The sequence below is a fragment of the Cydia amplana genome, chromosome 16, assembly GCF_948474715.1.
Source record: "Cydia amplana chromosome 16, ilCydAmpl1.1, whole genome shotgun sequence".
Taxonomy (NCBI): domain Eukaryota; kingdom Metazoa; phylum Arthropoda; class Insecta; order Lepidoptera; family Tortricidae; genus Cydia; species Cydia amplana.
The window spans coordinates 11706400-11725097 of NC_086084.1; the positions used below are offsets into that span (position 1 = coordinate 11706400).

Here is an 18698-nt window from a genome sequence, read left to right on the forward strand (position 1 = left end):
TGCCGACAAGCCCCTCAGACCGCGTAGCCTTGGTCTGGACGGACCGTGTAGACAGTTGTTTCCAACAAAATTTGACCAAAACTGACCAAGGTCAGACCAAGGACAGACGGTTAGAAGGCTTGTCGGCGACCGTGTAACAAGGGCTTTTCTCATGCTTAGCCAGTTTTTTTACTCATTAAGACATTAAATTAATAATTTTACCAGTACATAACATTTGTTACTTATGGTTTAATATTTTAAAAGCTACTTCTTTAAACTTCGTTCATCTTAAGTACGACAACAAATGACGGAAGGACTGAAGACTCCTTAAAGAACAGATAACAATCGAAGGAAGGTCAAACTTGACTTTTGCTCGTAATGGCTTCCAATTCTTCTCAGTCTATTAAATGTTAAACAAGTGGGTACTTGCTAAGTAGAATTGCTACTCGTATATACATTAAAATCATTGAGGTATATACAAGAGACGACATCTCGGACAAAATGTTTCCGCACCTCAGAGAAGTGCATGCATGCATGTGATGCACGCGAAGCCGAAAATTGTTAATAAAGACGCCACGAGTATTTATTGACTCAGTTAAACAACGTTGCATACAATACTTTTTCTACGACCAAACATTTACTTTGAAAACTAAATAATAGTAAATCAGTTATTCCATTGCTTACCGGTGAAATGTTATTCCATCCCTTTTATTATATTTTCTTGTGCTATTGTTGCAACTTTTTAACACGCACGAAGGCATTTTTTAATTTTTTAATTTTTTTTAAATTTTCTGTACACGTGTGGCATCTCGTCAGTGGTCGGTGACATACTAAAAGCAAAGAAGTGCATGCACTTCTCTGAGGTGCGGAAACATTTTGTTCGAGATGTCGTCTCTGGTATATACCTCAATGATTAAAATAAGGGGGTCCCGTTGTTTCCCATAAAGTTTTAAGTCATAATGTATTGTTTGTCATATTATCATTACTAATAAAACTGAAACCGTTAACATTTCAGGATTTTCGTTAGGTTATCCTATAGATAGGTTAGGTCAGGTTTGTTTTATGGCAATCCTGAAAAGTGACGCGTTTCTGAACCAAATGAATTATGACTAACGAAAATTCGGGCAAACAATTTATGGCTTAAAACTATTTGGGAAACAATAGAGACCCTAAAATAAGATATACAAAAAATACGAGAGTACAGAGTCGTGAAATTGCAACAGACAAGAAGTAACAAGCTCAAAAACATTTTCGTTTGATAAATATGCATCCGAAGAGTATCTAGGCGACCTTCATTTCTACATATACGACGTATATATTATTATAATCCCTAAATGGAATAAATGTATTTGATACGAGTATGTATCTTCTGAAGTAGCCGTTTGTTTTCCGGTGACGTTGTATAGGTAATAGTTATTTACGATACAAGTGCGGAAAAGACGAAATACGAAACGAGTTGCGAATTACCTATTCGCACGTGTATCGTGCAACGTTTTACAGTACATATGGCACTTTAAACTTTCGACATACGCACGGAAAATGCTATTTCCCGCACTAGTTCGGGAATGTAGCAACATATGTAGGTACTGTAAAAATATTTTAAAATGCCAGCAAGTTTTATTCTAAAACAGAATCTAATGTAGAAACGGCTTTCGAGGCAGAGATTCTGGATTATCCTGGAGAATATATTTTATAACTATATATCAGCACTCCAAAACCGTCGATACTCAGTTGGTGAAATATTAAGTTCACAGAGAAATAAACAGTTTATTCAATATTTATGCTTTGATTTAGTAAACCTGTTCAGTATTCATGATTTGCAGATGAATGTAACAAACATAAAGAAGACCTTAGATTTATTCTAAATTTTGTATCCATAATAATTTGTCTAATGCAGTCGGTGCATAGCAATGAGTTATTTTATAGGTAGATTGATCTTTCTTGAAAATGTTGTTTGAAGAATGTTTGTAACATTCATTTCTCACACAAAGGGTATCCATTGTCATTGATGCTTTTCAGTGTATTCACATAACAACGCACACAAATATCTACACACTACACAATGTACAACATTATACATTTTCAATAAGGATGTATTTTGTCTTATCTAATCAGTAGCTTATATCTGCGAATGATAATAAAATATTACACATAGAGAATACATTAAACACAAACGGCGTTACCTATTCATTTAAAAACGTCTTCTAAGTTAATCAGTTGATGATCGTCGTTTGTCCCTCTCTTTGGCATAACGACAGATAGGGACAAAATACGATCATCAACTGATTAAGTTAGCAGCCGTTTATGAATAACGCCAACAATTTTTGAAGTACAATAAAACCTGAAAAAGTCTTAAAAGCTTATTTTGAAGGTAGGAGATTAATAAATTATTATTTACTCTCGTCTGCGCTAGCTTGGCAAACTGGGCACGTTTGTATACATATGATGAGTGCCGCGAATGTTAAGTCACAGATGTGTTTATAGAGTTACATTTATATAGACTAGGATATCAACGCCGTTTTTTTACACATAAAGAAAAAGAAAAATACAGAGAAATGTATTTTATATATTATCATGCCGCGATCAGAAAGGGATTAGAAATAACAGATTTCCATACACTTACGTCAAAATCAATATGGATTGACAGCTATCTCAATCCCTTTCTAATCGCGATTCAGTAATACCTACGCGTGATTTTTTACTATTTTAGAAAATTATTTATGTTACATCCTGATTTAATACTGACTAGCTAGAGGATATTTACGGAATGAAAAAAAAAATACAAAAATGGCCATACTCTGCAACTTTTCAGAGACCAATAAAATATACCGGGGGCCCGTTTCTCATAAGCTTGTAACTTGTAATATATGTAAGTGGAAGTCCCTTTCTAACAAAAATTGACATCCACTTGTATTACAAGTTACAAGTTTTTGATAAATGAGCCCCTGGCGCCCCGAAATCTGACGTTTGGTGCACATCTTCCGCACGACTTCCACTTTATTACCTGCGCATGCTACAGTCGGCGTGAGCGATGTTCATGGTCTTATCAATACCATAACAAATTGTGAAATCTGAATCGGGTTCCTGTACCCATACGTTTCATGGAATAACTAGGTTATTTACTTTTTATCTTTAGTTCCGCATCATAACCCCGCAATCATTAAGTATATTATCGTAAAAGTTCATACGTATACTAAATGATAAGGACTACCGGCAAAGCTAAAACGCTCATTCAAAAAGTCATATCGGGCCCTTAAAGGGCGGCAATAAGCGCAAATGAGGCCAATTTGTAGCGGTCACTATCGAGTCGTAATAAGGGCGGAGGAGCAATGGCCGGAGTGCCGCTTATCTGCCATGTTTTCCACAATAAGCGGGCAGATCAAATCCACCGCTGTACAACATGATCTCTATTCTCTATTTGACTGATAATATCTTATTTTATCCTTTTAGAAGTAGGTTTGTTTTTTTTAGTGATAGTTTTGTACATTATAATTTTGACGAAGGTGAATATGTTTTTCTAAGTCTTTTTTTGAACACGAACGCTGTATGAACGAAATGTTGTGATGTAGTGTCATTCTATGGAACTTGCTATGTAAACAAAAGTCACTAGTAAATTGACATTTAGAGACAATTTTAATATGGAGGTTTGTTTACATAGTTAGCAAGTTCCATAGAATGACACTTTACTTTTTAAATTCATTATAAACAATATAATCCGTTACAATAATTTTACAATATAATACAATACAAAAGGTACTCTATATAGCTTACACAGTTTATACATGTACAAAAACATAAACAGATACAATTGGATTGGATAGAGGTAAAAACGGCGGTCTTATCTAATTGACCGAATGTTAGCGAATGTTTGTATCCTCTTCATGTTGCAATTCTCAATCGATTCCCGTGAAATTTATACCAGAGACACTAGTTCGTTTTATTTCAAAAATCATAATATACTACCTAATCAATGTACTTTGTTCGCAGAGTATATTAAAACCCAATGCGTACATAGTGACGCAAGGGCCCACGGAAGACACGGTGCTGGACTTCTGGAGAATGATATGGCAGGAGCGGGCGGCCGCCATCGTCATGCTCACCAAGACATTCGACTTTATCAAGGTATGACCAATGACAAGGTGTCTCATTTAAATCGGTCAGTATGGGAAAGTCTGAAACTATAAGACATACGAAGATCTGTTCTTAGGAACCATGTCATCGATTTTAATAAGAAGAAAAACTGCATTCATACGTTTAAAAAAACCTATACTCAAAATAATAAAAAGGCGGTGGTCATTTCGAACATTTGCTAAAATTAATTAAAGAATATGAAAACAAGGCATTTTATTCACACATCAGTAATATCAGTATAATACTTGGTGTAGCGAATTTTAATGCTTATAAATAAATGCATACAAAAGGGTTCTAAGTTAACGTTAAAAATACAAAAAACGACAAGTCAAAACTATATAGATATTTATTTGTAAATCTCATTCGTTACTTGTCAACCAAATAAATTACAGTAAATTACAGCCTCCCTTTTCCATTTATCAGCCAATCGGTTTAAATATGAAAGAAGAGACTTTAATGATAAAGTCTAAAATAAACGAGATTCCAAGTTTGAAATCAACATTATTCAAGTCCTCTGAATAGTGTTGATTACCAAAATAAGCAAATTAAGTGAACGTGCGACTGGTCGGACTTTTACATGTACGATTTTCAGGCAAGCGAGCTTTAATACGTAAAATTAGGAATTACCCTAAAAATTTTGGTTGGTAATAAACCCCCTCGGTTTATTACCAACCAACATTTTGTATGACGATTGAGGCAGTGTACAAAACTGATTTCGACCACTAAAATATTACGACATTTTACGCCATAATATATTTTTTTATTAATAATATAAAGTTAAATAACGTAACATTGCATAAGGTAAACGTACTGATGCTCGACGCGGTCCCAGTACATGTCATCTTGAAAGTTAAGTCATTGTCAATAGAGGTGACAGCAGGGTGTCATCTATTAGGCATTAGCATGTCGAGCACTAGTAAGTTTACCTTATGTCCGAAGTATTAGGTTTATGGTTAGTTGGCATATAGGCTGGACTACTGATGTGCCTAAGGAAACTTTCCAAAATTGCGAAATGTTTCGGAAATTTAACGTAGGAAAAATTCGGAAAATTTCTTACATTTTTGTATGAGAATTGAAACTTTCCAATTTTAAATTTAAATTTCCCATATTTCCTAGTGAAAGTTTCATGAAATTTCCGAGAATTTATAGAATTTTATGGAAACTTTCCGCAACTTGCACATCTGTAGGCTGGACGATATTTTTCAATGCATATTATCATCTTAGTGTTTTTGGATTCATTTGCTGCTAGTGCTAACAGTGGCGCGTAGTGGTCGTATACGAGTATGGGCTATCCACAAAAATATTGATGCAAATCAATGTCCACGCAATAAAGTCATTTAATTAGATTTATAACAGTAATATATAAACATTAAATTGGTACCAAATTTAGAAAGATTTTACAATGTTTCATATGAGCCGTCATAAAAAAACATTGTTAGCTCCAACCACTCCGTTGATCGAGCTAAATACGCCGCCGTCAGCATTTTCCGCATCGGCGCTTCTCGCTGCCGACGACGAGACGAGCTGACGAAATTTGAAAAATATTTTCCACCCTATTTATTATATCGAGGGTTGAAAGTTTTCTAAGGTTATATGTATTATAAAACGAGACGCTCGCGACAGCGGTTGCTCCGGTAAAAAGGTGTGGAATAAGAAAATAGGAATACACTGAAATTTAAAAGCCTTTTTGCTTCAGCGTTATTAGTTATCTCTTTTATTTATGCTCTGGAGGAAAGTTATTATTCCTCATATAAAGCGTGGTACCCATAGCGTAGAGTTATTAACTTTTCTGATACGTAAAATAAATGTACAAACACACGGTCTGACGTAGTAAAATTGAAAAGAAAAAAACAAGAACCGGATTAAACACTTATTTTTACTAAAGCGACTGTAGACTTTACAACCCGGAAGGGAATCTAGACCTCGTTGAGATTAGACAAAATGTAGTAGACTCTGTGCGGAAAGAGAAGAGTCGTGGAATGTATTGGGCCCCGTACATTCCACGACTCTTCTCTTTCCGCACAGACTCTAAGTAAGCTACTTGACCGTTAGAAGTTCTCAAGTCTGCTATCATACACAATGCATCATCTCCCGAGAGCCCACTTCCTTATCCACTTCATTCTGTCTCCATTACGGAGGCTCATTGATCAATATTATAATAAGTTACATATCTTATTCCAGGTGATGTGCGTCCAATACTGGCCTCCGAGCAAAGACAAGGAAGAGACGTACGGGGACCTGCATGTATGCATCGAACGGGAAGAGGAGCTGGCCAATTTCCACATACGCACGTTTAGGCTTTATAAAAAGAACGAACAAGGTGTAAGTAGCTTTTTCCATGATGCGACCGAAACTAAGGGCTCATTTAGACGGCGCGCGAACTCGTATGCGATTTTAGTTACATTGCGGACTATTGAGGTTACGTCAATCCAGCCGACCGATCAAATGACGCAATGTAATGAAACTCGCATGTGAGTTCTTGAACCGCCTAAATGAGCCCTAATGCTTGTGTTAAACATAGTGGGCTTAACTATTCCTTCGATTAGAATAGTACATTATTGTCGAGGTTAGGAAGTAGCTACTTGCAGGCGAGGATTCGTTTTAAACGGACGACCTTGGGAGTCCGTTTAACTGAATCCGAAGCCAGCAAGTAGCCTTCCAGCCGAGTCATATATAGTGCTTTTCTCAAAAATGGTGCAAGATATAGAAATATTTTACAGAAGCAACGTTCTAATTTTCACAGAAAAAAGTAAAACAATTAAAAAGATTTTCTTGCCGCCTTAAAAAAAAATGCATTTTTCTACTGAAAATACGCCAACGTGTTTGAGACACCTAAATAGTCGCGGTACCAACATTATAATAATAAGTGCTGATCATCTGTTTGGCTGTTTAATGGACCTATGCCTTTATTTGATATGGCCATTTAAAGTTTTAAAAAGTCCAGGTTCCAGTTATCCGTCTTTAACTGCCTATTTGATAATTAATACGTGCCATTCGCTTTTTCCATCGCTTGAACCATGTGCCAGGTATATGTACGCGTGGATTTTTTTAGGCACACATTAAATATGCAACACATCTACATTCGTTATACTCTCCCAGTCTTTAGATTTAGACTAACAACTAAACAATGTTCATATTGGTTTCTATTTGCTTTCGTCAATAACATTACTTCAGATCTTTAATAACTAAATACGTATTTAATAGTCGATATTTGATATTAACGCCTTATTTGCGCTCACAATACAATACTCTGGATAGTCTAACCTCGTAACCTTTGTTTAACCGATAGGCACATCCGTCAACATTCCCGAAAGGTCAGCGTTTACCACCATAATTCACTGTATTTAACAAAGCTTACAAGGATAAATTTGTCGAACAAAATAAAGTGAGATAACTGGTGAAACTTATGAGCGCAGCAATTTGAGAGTAAATGTTTGGTGGGCGAGCGAATCGAACGCGTGAACCCGGGCGAGGCAAATTCGAGTAAGTAACTTTCGGTCGCGCCGGGAAAGCTACGTTTGTTAACTCAATGCACAGCTTTTATCGCTTTTGCAGCGTCCGGAGTTTTTACCAGCTTGAAAATAATGTTATGTCAGATTTTACGAGTGTATGTTTTTTGTATGCAAATATATTTCGTTAGCCAATTCATTTTACGTCTTGTGTAATCCGTGATAGTTACTTAAGTAGGTGGTTTTTGTGATATTGATCATTTCAGTCAGTTGTTGTTTTAAATTTTCGTTTGAATTAACAGCGAACTGTAAATAAATAATATTATAAACTGATACTAATTCAAGTAATTTCCGGCCACATCGGAATGGCTACGTCTACGTCTGTTAACTCAAACCGCTAGGACTGCACTTTTTTCGATCCGTTTGCAGTGCCCGAGTTTTTTCATTAAAACTGTCGCTCGTTGTAATTGTTCCTTTTTGCGTTTTTAATATAACTTAAACTTAATTTTGTTTCGCCAACAATGTTTCTGAAGTAAGTCGGGCATAATGTGTAATCATATTTGTGTACGTAATAGATTTTCAGAAAAGCTTTATTATGAGCAATATTGAGAAAAGGTAAAGAAATTGACATGATTATGATTGTCATAACTAGTCATAAGTACAGGAGTTAATTTGGATTTCGTTAACTTTTCGTGTGGCAAACTCCCGCGAAATTAAAATTTAAGTAGGTAATTGACAGAAGGAAGGTAATTCCATCAATTCATAATACTGTATGCCAGCTGAACCACGACTACCATTTGGACACGACGATAAATTCTTCACAGATATACATTTACCCATAGATGTCTATCAGATCACTTTGATTAGTCAAGGTTACACATTACAGATCCATTGGAAACAGCATCTCAATGTTCAAATCCTTATGCCACCGTCTCTCCTGTCTTCGGCTAAAATTTTTCCAGAGCATAGTAAGAGTACTATTCACAAAATGTGCATTTTTTGTTGGTGCAGGTCGTGATCGAAGAGCGATTCATCCTCCAGTTCCACTATACACAATGGCACTCCCACACATGTCCATTCAGCAATGCGCTGCTTGAGTTCCGGCGGCGCGTCCGGGCCGTGGTGGGTCGCCGGCTGGCAGCCAACCCCGCCGCGGGACCCATGGTCGTGCACTGCAAGTGAGTGTTGCAGGACGAGTTCCAAACCCACTCCAACAAATTGTCTGTTCAGTAAGCTGCTGGAATTCTGACGCGTACGGGCATTGTACCGCCGGGTAGCCGCCAGGCCCGCCACTGGGACTACAAGTGCTCGTGATTCTAATTTTACCTATGAGCAATATTCTATTTTTCTAATTAATGTGATTATTCCAATAATGTTCGGGTGTTTGTTACAGCGATGGAGGCGGCCGTTCAGGAGTATATTTATCTATAGACGCCAACCTGGAGTTGGCTGAAGAAGAAGACTGCTTTGATGTTTTCGGCTTTTTGAAGAAGCTTAGACAATCACGGAAAGGCCTTATAGAGAACGAGGTAAGAAGGAAATTACAACTAAATATATTTTTAATAAGGGTGACCAAAAAACTAAATTTTGCAGCCTGCATATAGATGAATAAGAATGATGAGAAGAATAATCTAGCTTTACGTAGAAGATAATCACAGAAAGTCATTTAAGTAGTAAACTCCATAATGAAATTTTTGGTTATTTTTTAGACTGACATACACTTCTTACATAAACTTCTTCGTTGTAAATATAGAATTCTTTTCTGTTCCAGGAACAATACAAATTCGTGTATGACACGTTAGAAGAGCACGTCGTCTGCGGCGTGTCCTGGTTCCCAGTGACGCACCTCACCATAAGACTGCAGTCCAAATCACAGCGTGACCCGGTGACCAAACTGAACGACTACCAGCGCGAGTACCAACAGATCTGCAAACAGACGCCGAGGTTTACCATCGGGGACTGCGCGGGCGGGCACCGAGGAGATAACAGGGAGAAGAACAGAGATGTCTTGGTCGTTCCTCGTAAGTATTAAGGATTATCTATTCTATTAAGTATATATCTCATTATCTCATTAAGCGCTGGTGGCCTAGCGGTAAGAGCGTGCGACTTGCAATCCGGAGGTCGCGGGTTCGAACCCCGGCTCGTACCAATGAGTTTTTCGGAACTTATGTACGAAATATCATTTTATATTTACCAGTCGCTTTTCGGTGAAGGAAAACATCGTGAGGAAACCGGACTAATCCCAATACGGGCCTAGTTTACCCTCTGGGTTGGAAGGTCAGATGGCAGTCGCTTTTGTAAAAACTAGTGCCCACGCCAATTACTGGGATTAGTTGCCAAGCGGACCCCAGGCTCTCATGAGCCGTGGCAAAATGGCGGGACAACGCGAGGAAGAGGAGAGCAATCCAAGTGACAAAGATATCCTGTGATCCAGCTAAATGATCAGTGCAAATGCCAGCCGATGTGCAAATAGACGCTGAGGTTTTTTACGCTTGTATCTTTGTTAGTTGTTCGATAGAATTAGAAATAACTCACAATCTAAGATGCAGCGCTGAGTAGTCATGGATCATGATAACCTGACTTGTTATTCGGACAAATCCTCCACTAAAACCACGCTAAACGAAAATTACACTTCTCTAAACTATAATTCTTGTTGCAGCTGATAACTTTCGGCCATATTTGACGTCCTTTCAAGGCAACAGCTTCACCGACTACATCAACGCCGTGTTTGTAGACGTAAGTATCCTACAGATCAATTTCAAGTAATATTATAAGACTAATAATCTAAAATCATATAATAATACTAAAAATCAATAAATTACTGAGTAACAAAGTAAAAAAAATTAAGAAATTGAACTATTTACAAATGTAAACTCGTGTAATTACGAGTACGATTCAAAATTGACAACCTCGCATCCCGGAACTGGTACAAACAACCCGAACAAAAAGCAAACTCCGAACATAGAAACTTCTAATTGGACGTATCGAACTGAATCACTGTTTAAAATCCGCAATCTCACTGGCAATCGGAACAGACGCAACTACATTTCAAATAACAAGTAAACTTGCGAGGAACTTGTAAGTGTAAGGCCTGAGTGGACGCTCGAGTTGGGCGTGCAGCGGGGCGGGGCGTGCGGTGTGCATGATCAACAAATGCAAACGTATAGGAGCGGTTAGTGCACGCTGCTCACATCACTTGTGAGCCCGACGCCACAAGCGTCCACTCAAGCCTTACATTAAGTGTTAATGGGCATGTGTTGTCGCAGGGGTACACCAAACCGCGGGAGTACATAGTCACTGAGTGGCCGCTGATCAAGACGCAGGGGGAATTCTGGTCGCTGGTGTACGACTACGAGTGTGCTGCGGTCGTGGTGCTGTGTGTCCCGCCTAAGAACTCTGTAAGTGGGCCATGTTGGTACCTAAGGGCCCATTTAGACGGGGCGCGAACTCGTATACGATTTTAATTACATTGCGGACCATTGAGGTTACGTCAATTCAGCCGACCGATCTAATAAAGCAATGTAATGAAACTCGCATGCGAGTTCTTGCACCATCTAAATGAGCCCTAAGTCTCTTCTAAGTCTTTAAAAAAATATTCATATCGTGGTGAAGAAAAAATTTGAATGTTTCCGTATGTAACCTCTTATCTATTGCTACTTAATTGCAATCATTCTCCTGAATTTGATATGAGGATTTTATTAGTCATGATTGGACTTGATATAAGAATTATTTCTCTAATAAATTTTTGTACTGGATTAAAGTTGAAAATATCTATCTTGATAGGTACAATAAAACAATATTTAATGTGTCATTTTATTTTCGATTCGGGTCAGATTTAATGAACACCACAATATGAATATTGTGCAGAAACAATGTGGAAATTCAAATTCAATAAAATACATGTGCTTACTTTGACTTTAACGGCCTATCTTTTAACAATAAATTACTAGAATCATAAGAAATATAATATTATACAACGCGATAAAAATATATATATTTTTGTCACAGCAACAATATCCTCCGTTCTGGCCAGAAAGCAGAAGTCCGAAGAAATACGGCCCGGTGTTCACAATAGACCACGTGTCACACGAACACTTCACCAACATCAAAACCTGGATATTCCGCATCAACAAGAAGGTAACTCATCAACAAACACACCGTAACTAATGATTGCATATTCCGCATCAACAAGAAGGTAACTCATCAACAAACACACCGTAACTAATGATTGCATATTCCGCATCAACAAGAAGGTAACTCATCAACAAACACACCGTAACTAATGATTGCATATTCCGCATCAACAAGAAGGTAACTCATCAACAAACACACCGTAACTAATGATTGCATATTCCGCATCAATAAGAAGGTAACTCATCAACAAACACACCGTAACTAATGATTGCATATTCCGCATCAACAAGAAGGTACTCGTACTCATCAACAAACACACCGTAACTAATGATTGCATCAACACCATCCAAATTAGGTATCTGAGCTTATCCGTTAGCTCAGATAATTTGGACCCATTGAATTGACTTTCCAAAGACGTTTTAGAATCTATTGTCATTCCCCCGTTCCGCTTTCCTATAATTGGTCCGCAAATACTTTTGTTATGTTTCGAACGCTAAGAACCCCATCTAAATTTAACTCCATTGATGGTTTATTCCATTGAAAATGTACTGAAGGAAGGATAATATTGTGTTCCAACGTGGGAAAGTTTTAAGTCGCAGCGGTTTGCGTCGAGCTTAAAAGTGACTAAGTATGCAAATGGGAAATAGGTAAAGCTGTTTTGGTTCAGCTTTAAAATTTCCAAACAAGATGTACAAGATGTACTTTGTTATCTAAAATATTCTGGATGACATTTTTAGGTAATACAAAATATACGTACCTACGTGATGGTGTGGTGTAGTATATACTTAGTACGTAAGCATTGCATATAAAAACATGTATCTTGCCCAATTAGATCAGAATAAAACATGATCTTCATCGAAGCTGTTGTTTGATTAACGCCGTCCGTACATGGCGACCCTGCCTTTTAAGGCAGCGGTGTCGTTCCGCGAGTGCGAGGTTGAATTAAGATGTGAGGACTAAATAAACTAACACTATGTGAACTATCGTTAAAATCAAAAACAGTGTTTTGTTATAAATCGAACAATTACAGTTGACTTGCTCATGAAGTTTTAAGGCGTAGATGGTGTAAACTCGTTAATAATGACGCGACGCTAGTGTTATTAAGATGGGGTCAGGTACATCTAAACCACAGGTAACTTTGCGTTTGATAGATTATTTTTAGATATAGTGGGCCCCTTAATTAAGGATAGTAATAATTATACATATATATTAACGCTTCAATGCGACTTGACCAAATACGTCGAGGCGTATCCGCTTACATCTAAGGACACTGTCTCGGTAGCGACAGCTTTTGTTAATAATTTCATTCTAAGATACGGTATCCCTCGAGAAATAATAACTGATCGAGGCACCGAATTTTTATCCTCTACAATGCAAGAGGTATGCAAACTTTTAAACATAACTCATCTAAAGTCAACATCTTACCATCATCAAACGATAGGATCCTTGGAGAATAATCATAAACATTTAACATCTTATTTGCGTATTCAAACTAATAATGAAACTAGAAATTGGAGCTCATGGTTACCCTACTGGTGTTTTGCTTACAATACAACTGTTCATTCACAAACAAAATACACTCCATACGAGCTTGTATTTGGCAGACAATGTAATATTCCGAGTAATCTTTGTAATTCATTGGATCCTATGTATAACTTTAATGACTATGCCTTTGAATTAAAATACAGGTTACAGAAATGTCAATATGATGCAAAATGTAATTTAATTCAAGGGAAATCAGTGCGAAAAACACAATACGACCATTATATTAACCCTGTAAGCTATAGAGCAGGCGATCAGATTTTAATTAAAAATGAAGCACTTAGTAATAAGTTGGACCCGCTGTATAAAGGGCCATTCGTAGTTGTAAGAGAATCTGACCCAAATGTAATAATAAAGGTCAAGGATAAAGAAGTGTCGGTTCATAAAAACCGTACAAAGCTGTATTCGCCCTAGCATGTAATATGAAATAATTGTTTTTTTGTAAAAAAAAAAAAAAATTACAGTTTTCTTTTTTTTTTCCTTTTTTGGTGAGGCGTGTGGTGTAGTATATACTTAGTACGTAAGCATTGCATATAAAAACATGTATCTTGCCCAATTAGATCAGAATAAAACATGATCTTCATCGAAGCTGTTGTTTGATTAACGCCGTCCGTACAATGGTACCTACTCATTTCTTTGATCACATTTACTGCAGCAACAACTCTGAAATAACAAAATAAAATCCTAATCTCCAATTGTGTCGAATTTAAGTAGGTATAGAACACCTGATATTTTTTTCGGATTCAGGGTTGCTCTCATAATAACTTGTTATTGACAGCAGTGAGTACAGTCACGTGTATATAACCTAAAAGAATTCATCCCATACCTATTATAAATATGCTGACATATACTTTTCAAAATTCGCTGTCCGTAGTCCGTGTCAAGTGAATTTCATTGTGGAACCTACACCCAAATATTCTACAATCAACTTATTTATGCCACCAATGATTTATTTAATATTGTTTTCCTACCACTTAACTCAATAAAGGTGACACTGCAGATGTATCCTTCTACAGATCGTGTCCCTAACGGAGCTGATGGCGGGCGTGAAAGCGCCGCCGAAGACGGTTCAACTATTTCAGCTGACCTGCTGGCCGATGGGCCACAAGGTGCCCACGTCCACCAACTCGCTGGTGGAGCTCATGAACATGGTGGAGCGGTGGCGGCAGCGCACCGACTACGGGCCCGTCTGCGTCGTGTCGCCGTGAGTATTGCTGTCCCAGCTGACCTGGCTGACGCGCCACAAGGTGCCCACGTCCACCAACTCGCTGGTGGAGCTCATGAACATGGTGGAGCGGTGGCGGCAGCGCACCGACTACGGGCCCATCTGCGTCGTGTCGCCGTGAGTATAGCTGTCCCAGCTGACCTGGCTGACGCGCCACAAGGTGCCCACGTCCACCAACTCGCTGGTGGAGCTCATGAACATGGTGGAGCGGTGGCGGCAGCGCACCGACTACGGGCCCATCTGCGTCGTGTCGCCGTGAGTATAGCTGTCCCAGCTGACCTGGCTGACGCGCCACAAGGTGCCCACGTCCACCAACTCGCTGGTGGAGCTCATGAACATGGTGGAACGGTGGCGGCAGCGCACCGACTACGGGCCCGTCTGCGTCGTGTCGCCGTGAGTATTGCTGTCCCAGCTGACCTGGCTGATGCGCCACAAGGTGCCCACGTCCACCAACTCGCTGGTGGAGCTCATGAACATGGTGGAACGGTGGCGGCAGCGCACCGACTACGGGCCCATCTGCGTCGTGTCGCCGTGAGTATAGCTGTCCCAGCTGACCTGGCTGACGCGCCACAAGGTGCCCACGTCCACCAACTCGCTGGTGGAGCTCATGAACATGGTGGAGCGGTGGCGGCAGCGCACCGACTACGGGCCCATCTGCGTCGTGTCGCTGTGAGTATAGCTGTCCCAGCTAACCTGGCTGACGCGCCACAAGGTGCCCACGTCCACCAACTCGCTGGTGGAGCTCATGAACATGGTGGAGCGGTGGCGGCAGCGCTCCGACTACGGGCCCATCTGCGTCGTGTCGCCGTGAGTATAGCTGTCCCAGCTGACCTGGCTGACGCGCCACAAGGTGCCCACGTCCACCAACTCGCTGGTGGAGCTCATGAACATGGTGGAGCGGTGGCGGCAGCGCACCGACTACGGGCCCATCTGCGTCGTGTCGCCGTGAGTATAGCTGTCCCAGCTGACCTGGCTGACGCGCCACAAGGTGCCCACGTCCACCAACTCGCTGGTGGAGCTCATGAACATGGTGGAGCGGTGGCGGCAGCGCACCGACTACGGGCCCGTCTGCGTCGTGTCGCCATGAGTATTGCTGTCCCAGCTGACCTGGCTGATGCGCCACAAGGTGCCCACGTCCACCAACTCGCTGGTGGAGCTCATGAACATGGTGGAACGGTGGCGGCAGCGCACCGACTACGGGCCCGTCTGCGTCGTGTCGCCGTGAGTATTGCTGTCCCAGCTGACCTGGCTGATGCGCCACAAGGTGCCCACGTCCACCAACTCGCTGGTGGAGCTCATGAACATGGTGGAGCGGTGGCGGCAGCGCACCGACTACGGGTCCGTCTGCGTCGTGTCGCCGTGAGTATAGCTGTCTCAGCTGACCTGGCTGATGCGCCACAAGGTGCCCACGTCCACCAACTCGCTGGTGGAGCTCATGAACATGGTGGAGCGGTGGCGGCAGCGCACCGACTACGGGCCCGTCTGCGTCGTGTCGCCGTGAGTATTGCTGTCCCAGCAGACCTGGCTGATGCGACACAAGGTGCCCACGTCCACCAACTCGCTGGTTACATGCCTGTACGGTTACCATCAGTTTGTCACTGACATAAACGCCGTCGAGAACGTAATTTACTTTCTATACATCCCGTTTGCACTAATATGCGAGTGCGAGCGAGATGTATAGAAAGTAAATTACGTTCTCGACGGCGTTTATGTCAGTGACAAACTGATGGTAACCGTACTGTTAGCGTTGTGTCGCCGTGTGTTATCACATTAATGTTCGATTTTTGGTTTAGGATGTTCTCTTAACTCGTAAATAAAGTCACGACTTTTTGTGGCTTCAATCCTGAGTAGAGCGAAACTTGCACTTTGGTGGTGCAAAATATGTATCAAAAATAACGAAAGAAAAAGTGAGCAAAACATATTTAAAAGAAAATGCTGGTGTAGATTTTTCATTTCTATCTACCCATTTTTATGTGCTTAGTTAAAAGTAATTCCAATCATTATTCATGTTTATTCATTGCATGCTTGTTCCGCGTTAGCAATAAACCGCGCAACAGGTGGCTGTGTGAAGTTTAGTAGGTAATCGTTTCTACGCACACTTTAATACTGGAGGGTTGTATATTATAGGAAATTACGTTTTGGCGCTGGCAGTGACAGTCGACTGGTGTAGGAGTGCAATATTTGTGCAATATATATTAATTGTAAAGTGGTATAAAACATTTTGCAATTAAGTATTTCCAGTTTCGCCGTGTTGGTTTTAATATTTTATAAACTATTTTACAAAATAGTTCAACCACAAACTTCATAAACAAATAAATTGAACAAGTCTCTCAATTTGTTGGTTCTCAACTATTAGTGCAGCGTTTTTTATTCTGGTAATCAAACAAATGCATTCGGCGCTTTAATACTTACTACTCAGTGACTACACGAATAAACTATTGCATTAAAACTTTTATACTGCCAATTTCGGTAGCTTAAAACCTCGCGTACTCGTATAAATAGCAAGAGCACAACAAAGAGAACTATCAAACAGTAAGCCCGGGACAAATGCTTGCATTTTGCATGCAATTTGTCGACCGAGAATCGAACACTTCGCTCGGCAGACATAAATGGATTCCTTTGGTCTTACGTTTATCACTAGTTTCATCGTATTTCAACCATTGCCGGAGAGTACAAAAGCGCAAAATATTCGTATTATTCACTTCAAGCTCACTGGTTTTATTCTGACACATTTAAACATATGTACTGACAAATTCGATAAAACAAATGTACCTATATACAATATCATATGTCATGGATGGTTCCACGTTTCCTCAAACAATTTAATACATTATAGTGGCTATTAGTCACTTGTACCCAGTAGCAGTATCAATTTATCTTTCATTGCTAAGGGCAGTATGAATTAATTTATGAATTAATTTCCGGACGATCGATCATCATCGTCACATGTTTCGGTGCAATGCAGGATGTGAGGCTTCGTAAATATTGTTCACTGATCTGTCTGTTTTGTATTCTCACAAGCTTTTCCACATTTCGCTCTTTTATTTAAAATTTAACTACTTCAACTATACAGAGACGGGCGGAGCCGGGCGGGGGTGTACTGTGCGGCCAACGCTTGCATCGAGCAAGTCATCCAGCACGGCGAGGTGGATGTGTTCCAAGCCGTGAAGACCGTACGTCGCCACCGTCCGCAGCTCGTCGAGAACATGGTCAGTATACTTCGCTCAATCTATTAGGAGCAGTTCGTGTCTCGTGTCTATGGGTTACATTATTCAATACACTATTTCTTTTCACAGACTGAATACAAATACTGCTACGACCTCGTGCTCCACTACGTGCTGCATTACTTAAATGAAGATATGAATGAAAAGAAGTGAGAGTGCGAACTCAAGGGCGAGCCCTGGTTCATCGAGTTTGGACGCGGCGCGGCGCTACCCACAACGCCCGAGGAGACCAGCCCGTCGGCGGCCCCCAAGGAGAAGCGGCCGCCGCGGCCCCGGCGCGGCCTCTCGCTGGACCGGCTGCTGCCTGCGGCCGTGCGCCCGCCGCTGCCGCACGCCGCCACCGTCGACCCGCCGCGCCGCACCCGTCGCGCCGACCGCCCGCCGCTGCGTCGCTCCATCCGCCTCGAGGACGAAGACGCCGCGGCCGACGAACGCCGTCGCGTCTTCGTTCATGGGCCTCGCGCGCCCTCCTTTGACGAGGGTGATGCCAGCGACGAGCACGAGGAGTGCGACTGCGCGCATAGCTCGTTCGAGCGCTCGGGCCATTCGGCCGATACCGCCGAAGACGATGAATACGAACCGGAGCTCGCCGCCACCCCGCCGCCCGTCGAACCGCGGCCGGCAGCACGTCCGCACTTACGCGGCGTGTCTTCCGACCGCGTGCTCGCCGACAAGCGAGACACCTCGCCCGCTATGCGTGGTCCGTCTCGCGCTCACTCCCAGGGCGTGTTTGAAAGACGGCTACCTAAGATTTACAAATTTGGCTTAGACAAGTCGAAACGGGCCAGTTCAAGTGCGCTATACGAGCGGGCCGACCGATCGCCCACGGAGGCTTTTTATAACGCCACTGGTTCCACCCGTCTAAGTTCGCAAGAGCTGTTTGAAAAGTTTTGTTCCGAGGAGTTCACCTCTCTGTACGGAAGAGAGACAGCTCGTCGCCGGCCCCCACACTCGAAATCAACGGGGAGCAGCGGGTCAGACGTGAGGCACGAGCGCGCGTGCTGTCGGCGCGCG

The 18698-nt window shown here is 41.2% G+C and overlaps 1 protein-coding gene across 1 annotated transcript in view; it reads left to right on the forward strand.

Moving 5' to 3' along the window:
• LOC134655120 (receptor-type tyrosine-protein phosphatase kappa) overlaps positions 1-18362 on the forward strand; it is a 228842-nt gene extending 210480 nt beyond the window's left edge. Inside the window, exons 7-17 of the mRNA XM_063510581.1 lie at positions 3967-4101; positions 6292-6432; positions 8571-8737; positions 8953-9088; positions 9331-9580; positions 10219-10295; positions 10826-10957; positions 11568-11696; positions 14252-14439; positions 17534-17669; positions 17757-18362. Of these exons, the coding sequence (XP_063366651.1) occupies positions 3967-4101; positions 6292-6432; positions 8571-8737; positions 8953-9088; positions 9331-9580; positions 10219-10295; positions 10826-10957; positions 11568-11696; positions 14252-14439; positions 17534-17669; positions 17757-17837 (1572 nt within the window). The 3' untranslated portion in view covers positions 17838-18362. The remainder of the gene's footprint in view (positions 1-3966; positions 4102-6291; positions 6433-8570; positions 8738-8952; positions 9089-9330; positions 9581-10218; positions 10296-10825; positions 10958-11567; positions 11697-14251; positions 14440-17533; positions 17670-17756) is intronic.
• Positions 18363-18698: the final 336 nt, after the last annotated feature.